Source organism: Penaeus japonicus, unplaced genomic scaffold (genome assembly GCF_977035675.1).
Source record: "Penaeus japonicus unplaced genomic scaffold, GWHDUDI00000001_assembly GWHDUDI00000021, whole genome shotgun sequence".
Taxonomy (NCBI): domain Eukaryota; kingdom Metazoa; phylum Arthropoda; class Malacostraca; order Decapoda; family Penaeidae; genus Penaeus; species Penaeus japonicus.
This window is the reverse complement of record NW_028234423.1, coordinates 29524450-29534449: the sequence shown is the minus strand read 5'-3', so window position 1 is coordinate 29534449 and position 10000 is coordinate 29524450. Positions and strand designations below refer to the sequence as shown.

General features: G+C 36.3%; 4 protein-coding genes across 4 annotated transcripts in view; 3 read left to right on the top strand and 1 right to left on the bottom strand.

Moving 5' to 3' along the window:
• LOC147469558 (uncharacterized) overlaps positions 1-280 on the top strand; it is a 17002-nt gene extending 16722 nt beyond the window's left edge. Inside the window, exons 5-6 of the mRNA XM_086549140.1 lie at positions 1-74; positions 126-280. The exon at positions 1-74 is cut by the window's left edge and continues 431 nt beyond it. Of these exons, the coding sequence (XP_086405266.1) occupies positions 1-74; positions 126-280 (229 nt within the window). The remainder of the gene's footprint in view (positions 75-125) is intronic.
• A 1965-nt stretch (positions 281-2245) lies between these two features.
• LOC147469557 (uncharacterized) lies at positions 2246-3685 on the top strand. The gene is made up of 2 exons (XM_086549138.1): positions 2246-2341; positions 3088-3685. The coding sequence occupies exons 1-2, from the start codon at positions 2246-2248 to the stop codon at positions 3580-3582; spliced, it is 591 nt and encodes a 196-aa protein (XP_086405264.1). The 3' UTR covers positions 3583-3685.
• Positions 3686-6194: 2509 nt separating this feature from the next.
• Positions 6195-6805, top strand: LOC147469556 (uncharacterized). The gene is made up of 2 exons (XM_086549137.1): positions 6195-6221; positions 6314-6805. The coding sequence occupies exons 1-2, from the start codon at positions 6195-6197 to the stop codon at positions 6803-6805; spliced, it is 519 nt and encodes a 172-aa protein (XP_086405263.1).
• A 2589-nt stretch (positions 6806-9394) lies between these two features.
• LOC147469555 (uncharacterized) overlaps positions 9395-10000 on the bottom strand; it is a 1117-nt gene continuing 511 nt past the window's right edge. Inside the window, exon 3 of the mRNA XM_086549136.1 lies at positions 9395-9850. Coding sequence (XP_086405262.1) covers positions 9416-9850 — 435 coding nt within the window. The 3' untranslated portion in view covers positions 9395-9415. The remainder of the gene's footprint in view (positions 9851-10000) is intronic.

Here is a 10000-nt window from a genome sequence, read left to right as displayed (position 1 = left end):
AGGAGGAGGATACGGAGGCGGTGGACACGGAGGAGGAGGATATGGGGGCGGTGGACACGGAGGAGGAGGATACGGTGGAGTAGGTGGTACCTCAAGCAATAACTTCAACCTGGCTGGTCCTAAAGGAGGAGGCTACGGCGCTCACGGCGGCGGAGGGGGACATGGAGGCGGCGGATACGGCCATGGTGGAGGCGGAGGGGGACATGGAGGCGGCGGATACGGCCATGGTGGAGGCGGAGGCGGACATGGAGGCGGTGGTTATGGCGGCTATGGGAAGTAATTGCGTGCTAGAATGTTCTCTGCAAGTGTATTAGAGTCTATGTATTATATATGAATGGCAGTAAAATAAGTATGTAAGAAAACAGGTGTTTATGAATCATTCCTAAGTTCTTGTACCATTAGCTTATCCGGAAAAGTCATTAGATATATAAACTGAGAAATCATAGAAGGTTTCCATGTGTTACGAACATTTGATATATAGTATCTCACGACAATCAGGCTAAATTTAAGATTATAGGTTTGAACGCTCTATAGCAAGGAATGTGTACATTTTAAAAGATCACAGGCAATATCATTAGAAAAAGGTTTTCGATAGTCTTTTCCTTTCTTTACAAGGAAATTTGTAGTTTTTTTTTATTATTATCTTTCAGTATTACAAATATGCACAAAATAAAGAAGGAATATCTAAACCTTATCAGACTCTAAATACTACTAGAGGATTTATGAGGAATATATAGATAACCAATTTTAGGGAGTCTTAAATTCACTGTAATTCATTGATCTCAAAAAAAAAAAAAAATGGTGCGAGCGTCAAGTAATATTATTTCACGATTCTCACGTTGAGGAAATGTCGCCAGGTTGAAATCTATTACATAAACACAGCAATCATCGTTGCGGTTGTAATGATAATGTTGATAATGATAACAATAATGATAATTATTATCTTAATAATAATGATAATAATAATAGGGTGTAGGGAAAGGCTCTTACGAACTGAAGTCAAAATGCAGCTGTATGTGATATTCGTAGCTTTGTTTACCTGTTGTTGGCAACCAGAAGTTTAAACTGACGTGGAATTATCAGCCCTGGTCTTTTTCCGAGACCAGTTGGATGGATGTCTCCAATCACTCTAATAGATTCGAAGCACAATAATGCAAACCGAGATTCTGTGATTAGATTTAGATTCAAAAAGAGGGTTATAAGCTGGACCGTGTTTATTGAGATAAGTGTATATGTGTGTTTATATATGTATACAGTATACATACATATATCTATTTATCTATATATACATATTTTTATTTCTTTATCTATATACATATATATGTATGTATATGTATGTATATATGTATAAATGTGTACATATATATATATATATATATATATATATATATATATATATATATATATATATATATGTGTGTGTGTGTGTGTGTGTGTGTGTGTGTGTGTGTGTGTGTGTGTGTATGTTTGTGTGTGTGTATGCATATATATCAGTATCAGTGTCCTCCTTATTCTTACCATTATTCTGACCATTATTATACTTCAGATCATAATTATGATAATTATAATCATTATAGCTATTATGTGATCTATTAAAGAATCCACATCATTTTTATCATCATCATTTACTGTATTAAATATATCATTATCCATTAAATGGCGACACATCATTATCTGTATCGATATCCTTTTTGTCATCGTAATTATTCTTGTTAACGTTATTTCATCACTATCATTATCATTTCATTGTCATTATGATTGACATTAGCGCTAGAAGCATTAGCAGAAATATTAATATTAGTGTAGTATCTTAATCATTACTATAATTGTTATCATCATCAATGCTATGATTGTTATCACTACTAATACTGTTATTATCATTATCAGTATTACATCTTTATTATCGCTATCATTATCATTACTATCGGCATTATCATTATTATAATTTCATCATTATTATTAGCATTAGTATTAGCATCATAATTTTCATTATGATTATCATTATCATTATAGTCATCTTTATCAGTGTAATCTTCAGTATTAACATTACCATTATCAATATGACTACCATTCTACTATTGATGTTGTTATCAATTTGTGATATTGATAATATCCTAACTGTTTGTGTAATTTCTTCGTTATCCCTGTAGTTATTATGTGTTACTATATGTGTGTTTTACTCTCTCGTGAACATAGTCGTAATGGCGTTTCAATTAAGGTGTTGTAGTGTGTTCTTCCGCAACATATGGTTCATACACAAATGCTGCCAATGCAAAGTACCGATACATTGCTGGACGGACGGAGGATTAAGCTGATCTGCCACGGAATCCCAATCATAAAGGTATCTCCAGCAAAGAGTAATGATTTTTATATCCAAACCTTTATCATATTCAATAGATGATATTATGTTTGATATTCCTTTACACTTACACTATGTTAATAGTCAAATAAATCAACGCGCAAAGTAGTGTTAAATTTCAATATTAACTTTTTTTTCCGTGCGTACGCGCTTCAAAGAAACGGATGACACTGCAAGAATGAGTGATCACTGAATCTCGTGGCAGTATATAAGAGTTGCAGAACAAGCATTCGTCACCACACACGATTCACCAGCACAGGGAAATGGTAAGAACATCGGATCACCGTCTGATGGAAAAAGTTGTCTAGTATTGGGTGGAATGAAGATTCCAAAAAGGATAGCGTAATAAGATTGTATATATACATATATGTATATATATTTACACATGTGCGTGTATATACATATATGCGTATATATATGTATATATGTATATGCATATACATACATACATATATGTCTATACACACACATACTCACACACACATATACATAAACATACATGTATCTATACATGTATTTACATATACATATATATACATATCAAATATATATGTATATATATACATGTGTGTGTACAAACATATGAATACATGTGTGTGTTTATATGCACATTTACATAATGAATAACATACACAGCCCTCAAGCAGTTGGTTTCCATTCATAGAGGTTGTCATAAAGTTCATTCATAGATTGTTTAATTGTAATTGTATGTCTCATTAATCAAACAGAAGTTGATTGTGGTGCTAGTCGGCACAGCTTGCTTGGCTGCCTTCTGCCAAGCAGGAGGACATGGAGGCGGTGGACATGGAGGAGGAGGATACGGAGGAGGAGGATACGAAGGCGGAGGAGGAGGATACGGAGGCGGTGGACATGGAGGCGGAGGAGGAGGATACGGAGGCGGTGGACACGGAGGAGGAGGATACGGAGGCGGTGGACACGGAGGAGGAGGATACGGAGGAGGAGGATACGGAGGCGGTGGACACGGAGGAGGAGGATACGGAGGCGGTGGACACGGAGGAGGAGGATATGGGGGCGGTGGACACGGAGGTGGAGGATACGGTGGAGTAGGTGGTACCTCAAGCAATAACTTCAATCTGGCTGGTCCTAAAGGAGGAGGCTACGGCGCTCACGGCGGCGGAGGGGGACATGGAGGCGGCGGATACGGCCATGGTGGAGGCGGAGGCGGACATGGAGGCGGTGGTTATGGCGGCTATGGGAAGTAATTGCGTGCTAGAATGTTCTCTGCAAGTGTATTAGAGTCTATGTATTATATATGAATGGCAGTAAAATAAGTATGTAAGAAAACAGGTGTTTATGAATCATTCCTAAGTTCTTGTATTATTAACTTAGCCGGAAAAGTCAATAAAAATATAAACATTTGATATATAGTATCTATATTTGCTTCAATTCCATAGCTTCTCACGACAATCAGGTTAAAATTAAGATTATAGGTTTGAACGCTCTATAGCAAGGAATGTGTACATTTTAAAAGATCACAGGCAATATCATTAGAAAAAGTTTTTCGAGTCTTCCCCTTTCTTTATAAGGAAATTTGTAGTTTTTTTTATCTTTCACTATTACAAATATGCACAAAATAAAGAAGGAATATCTAAACCTTATCAGACTTTAAATACTACTAGAGGATTTATGAGGAATATATAGATAACCAATTTTAGAGAGTCTTGAACTAATCACTGTAATTCATTGATCTCGAAAAAAAAAATTGGTGCGAGCGTCAAGTAACATTATTTCACGATTCTCACGTTGAGAAAGTGTCGCCAGGTTGAAATCTATTACATAAACACTGCAATCAACGTTGCGGTTGTAATGATAATGTTGATAATGATAACAATAATGATAATTACTATTTTAATAATAATGATAATAATGATAGTTGTGATATTATTATGAAATTTAGGGTGTAGAGAAAGGCTCTTACGACCTGAAGTCAAATTGCAGCTGTCTGTGATATTCGTAGCTTTGTTTACCTGTTGTTGGCAACCAGAAGTTTGACCTGACGAGGAATCATCAGCCCTGGTCTTTTTCCGAGACCAGTTGGATGGCTGTCTCCAATCACTCCAATGGATTCGAAGCACAATAAGGCAAACCGAGAATCTATGAATAGATTTAGATTTAAAAAGAGGGTTATAAGCTGGATCGTGTTTACTGAGATAAGGGTATGTGTGTTTACACACACACACACACACGTATACATACACATATAAATATATATATATATATATATATATATATATATATATATTTATATATTTATATATATATATATATATATATATATTATATATATATGTATATGTATGTATAATTGTATATATATATAATATATATATATATATATATATATATATATATATATATATTATATATATATATATTATATATATATATATATATGTGTGTGTATGTGTGTGTGTGTGTGTGTGTGCGTGTGTGTGTGTGTGTGTATGTGTGTGTGTGTGTGTGTGTTTCCTCCTTATTCTTACCATTATTCTGACCATTATTATACTTCAGATCATAATTATGATAATTATAATCATTATAGCTATTAAAGAATCCACATCATTTTTATCATCATCATTTACTGTATTAAATATATCATTATCCATTAAATGAGAAGCAGAAGTATTAGTATTAGTGCAGTATCTTAATCATTACTATAATTGTTATCATCATCAATGCTATGATTGTTATCACTACTAATACTGTTATTATCATTATCAGTATTATCATCTTTATTATCGATATCATTATCACTACTATAGGCATTATTATCATTATAATTTCATCATTATTATTAGCATTAGTATTAGTATCATAATTTTTATCGTGATTATCATTATCATTATAGTCATCTTTATCAGTGCAATCTTCAGTATTAACATTACCATTATCATTATGACTACCATTCTACCATTGATGTTATCAGTTTGGGATATTGATAACATCCTAACTGTTTGTGTAATTTCATCTTTATCACTGTAGTTATTATGTGTATTACTATATGTGTGTTTTACTCTCTCATGAACATAGTCGTAATGGCGTTTCAATTAAGGTGTTGTAGTGTGTTCTTCCGCAACAATTGGTTCATACATAAATGCTGTTAATGCAAAGTACCGATACATGTCTGGGCGGACGGATGATTAATCTGATCTGCCACGGAATCCCAATCATAAAGGTATCTCCAGCAAAGAGTAATGATTTTTATATCCAAACCTTTATCATATTCAATAGATGATATTGATATTCCTTTACACTTACACTATGTTAGTAGTCAAATAAATCAATGTACGAGTAGTGTTCAATTTCAATATCAACTTTTTTTTTCCATGCGTACGCGCGTCAGAGAAACGGATGACACTGCAAGAATGAGTGATCACTGAATCTCGTGGCAGTATATAAGAGTTGCAGAACAAGCATTCCTCACCACTCACGATTCACCAGCACAGGGAAATGGTAAGAACATCGGATCACCGTCTGATGGAAAAAGACGTATCAATTGTCTGGTATTGGGTGGAATGGAGATTCCAGAAAGAATAGCGTAATAAGAATGTATATATATGTATATGTATTCACACATGTGCGTGTGTGTGTATATACAGGTATATGCGTATATATATGTATATATGTATATGCATATACATACATACATATATGTCTATACACACACATACTCACACACACATATACATAAACATACATGTATCTATACATGTATTTACATATACATATATATACATATCAAATATATATGTATATATATACATGTGTGTGTACAAACATGAACACATGTGTGTTTAAATGAAACATTTACATAATGAATGACTTACACAGCCCTCAGGCAGTTGGTTTCCATTCATAGAGGTTGTCATAAAGTTCATTCATAGATTGTATAATTGTAATTGTATGTCTCATTAATTCTGCTTTCACAAACAGAAGTTGATTGTGGCGCTAGTCGGCACAGCTTGTTTGGCTGCCTTCTGCCAAGCAGGAGGACATGGAGGCGGTGGACACGGAGGCGGAGGAGGAGGATACGGAGGCGGTGGACACGGAGGAGGAGGATACGGAGGCGGTGGACACGGAGGAGGAGGATACGGAGGCGGTGGACACGGAGGAGGAGGATACGGAGGCGGTGGACACGGAGGAGGAGGATACGGAGGCGGTGGACACGGAGGAGGAGGATACGGAGGTGGTGGACACGGAGGAGGAGGATATGGAGGCGGTGGACACGGAGGAGGATACGGTGGAGTAGGTGGTACCTCAAGCAATAACTTCAATCTGGCTGGTCCTAAAGGAGGAGGCTACGGCGCTCACGGCGGCGGATACGGCCATGGTGGCGGCGGAGGGGGACATGGAGGCGGCGGATACGGCCATGGTGGCGGCGGAGGCGGACATGGAGGCGGTGGTTATGGCGGCTATGGGAAGTAATTGCGTGCAAGAATGTTCGCTGCAAGTGTATTAGAGTCTATGTATTATATATGAATGGCAGTAAAATAAGTATGTAAGAAAATGGTGTTTATGAATCATTCCTAAGTTCTTGTATCATTAGCTTAGCCGGAAAAGTCAATAAGAATATAAACCAATAAGTCATTAAAGGCTTCCATATGTTACGAACACAATCAGGTTAAAATTAAGATTATAGGTCTTGAAATAATCACTGTAATTCATTGATCTCGAAAAAAGAAAAGAAAAAAGAACATGGTGCGAGCGTCAAGTAACATTTTTTTCACGATTCTCACGCTGAGAAACTATCTCCAGGTTGAAATCTATTACATAAACACTGCAATCGACGTTGCGGTTGTAATGATAATGATAATGTTAATAATGATGATAGTAATAATTACTATTTTGATAATAAAGATAATAATAATAGTTGTGATAATAATTATGACAATTTAGGGTGTAGGGAAAGGCTCTTACGACCTGAAGTCAAATTACAGCTGTCTGTTTATTGTGTTTCTAAATTAATGCGATCTGGACCAATAACGCAACCAATAAAACCGCTACAGTGATCTTCGTAACTTTCTTTACCTGTTGTTGGCTGCCAGAAGTTAACCTGACGAAGAATTATCAACCCTAGTCTTTTTCCAAGAATTTGAATGGCTGTATCCAATCTCTCTAAGAGGTTGCGTCCACTCAGTATATTGGCAAATACATAATTGCTTTGATTTACTGATTTACCCTACATTGGTTTCCTTTTTATAAGGTTGCTAGTGCAAGTTATTGCATTGATTACAGATACAGTAATGAACTGAACAGCCATTTCATACACCTTACCTTCTGTTATAATTATGCAAGAAACAAATACAAAATAAACGTGATATTTTCCATTTAATCTTTAATATTTATCCTTTTATAATAGACAAAGGTAGATGAAGGATGAACTTTACAATAGTACCATCTGCCTCGAAAAAACAGTGTCTGTCTTTGTTTTTTGTTGTTGTTGTTTTTGTTTTTGTTTTTCATCAATTATCAAAACACTTAATACAAAAAACAATAATACAAGCCGAGATTCGGTGATTAGAATTAAATGAAAAACGTGAAATGAAGTGAGAGTGATACATTGCAAGAAACTAGTAGACAGACTGACAAACAAGCTAAAGTGTAAAATGTAAGACATAGATAATAACAGAAGGATTTTTTCTCTCTTTTAGAAGATTCTTAGATTTTTAGAAGAACAGGCCTGATATGTAATGAATGCGATAGCGAATTGTGATATGCCAATGACAGGGGGTGACTTCAATGCGAATATGGGTGAAAGCAGTCCGGAGGAACTTCGGCAAATATCGCAAAAGAAAGTTCGGGATAAAGACATAAAGTGGAATCTTATAACACTATGATAGGAGTCGGTAGGTCACTAGATAAGGAGTGGGATGCGATGAACAAGAGACTAAAGGAAATAGCAACAAGAGGGAATGAAAAATAGGAAGTAGAGTTAGGGAGGAAAGTTCGTGATGATTAGAGCAAGAAGTAAACAAGAAAAATAACTGAAGGAAAATAATATGGCGTATAAAGCTATGAAAGACAGAATCAGGGATCTTCAAGACTAAAAAAAAGGTTAGGAAAGAAGCGATGAACGTAGTGACAAAAACAAGATAAAAGACATGGACAGAATGATATGAAAACTGAGACAAAGGAACGGAAAATCCAAATATATCAGATTAAACTAAATGAGTTCGACTTAGAAATATATATATGTGTGTGTGTGTGTGTGTGTGTGTGTGTTATTCAGATGGCAGCAAAAAATAATAATGATAAAAAAAAATGGAAGGTAGAACATTTATCCAGGAATAAATCAAACGAAGACGGGAGGAGAATCTAAAAGAACTGTTTAATGCAGAGTATCTATGGGAGGGACCAGAGAATATTAACAGGGTAGTTCCAACTATTTCAGCCTAGGAAGTAGCTGGACCAATGGAAGATATGAAAACTGATAATGCAACAGGAACTTACAGGATTATCATGGTACATTTTTTTCTTCTTCTCCTTTTGACATCGAGTGAATACAGTAGTTGGTAAATGTCCTAAACAGGATTATATATGAAAATAATACCAACTAAATATAAACAAAAACAAATGGGAAAAAGAAAAGCGTGATCCTATGGAATGTCAGATCTATAGTGGAATCAAACTGTCAAAACAGTGTTTAGTAAAGATCCCTAATTAAAAATGAGATAAGGCACACTTTACTTTTACATAGAAAAACAGCAAATTAGACGTAGTTTCATAGATTTTCAAAAGGCATCATGGCAATGTTCCAAATTAATTAATTTACCGGTCATTGAGAAAAACAATTTGAATCAAGAAAGCTAATAGAAATTAATGAAATGTCATCTGAAAATTTTCCGAGGTGTAAGTATCCGCGTTTATAATTATGTAATATCTTGGAACAAGAAAACCAATGTGTCATGTACACTATCAAAGGAAATAAAAAAGTAATTAATGAAATAACCTTTTATTTACAAAATATATTCACTACATGCACATACAATATTCAGACTTTCTTTACGACACTTCATCGAACATTCTTGCACGCAATTACTTCCCATAGCCGCCATAACCACCGCCTCCATGTCCGCCTCCGCCGCCACCATGGCCGTATCCGCCGCCTCCATGTCCGCCTCCGCCGCCACCATGGCCGTATCCGCCGCCTCCATGTCCCCCTCCGCCGCCGTGAGCGCCGTAGCCTCCTCCTTTAGGACCGGCCAGATTGAAGTTATTGCTTGAGGTACCACCTACTCCACCGTATCCTCCTCCTCCGTGTCCACCGCCTCCGTATCCTCCTCCACCTCCGTGTCCACCACCTCCGTATCCTCCTCCTCCGCCTCCATGTCCACCGCCTCCGTATCCTCCTCCTCCGTGTCCACCGCCTCCGTATCCTCCTCCTCCTCCTCCGTGTCCACCACCTCCATGTCCCCCTGCTTGGCAGAAAGCAGCCAAGCAAGCTGTGCCGACTAGAGCCACTATCAACTTCTGTTTATAAAGGACGAAGGATAATGTATAAAACTTAGAATGAAGTAAAGTTCTGACATGATTAGAAGAGCTTACTTTTCTCATTGAAGCATTAGTGTTCTCTCACAGCATTAGAAGAGCTTACTTTTCTCATTGAAGCATTACTGTTCT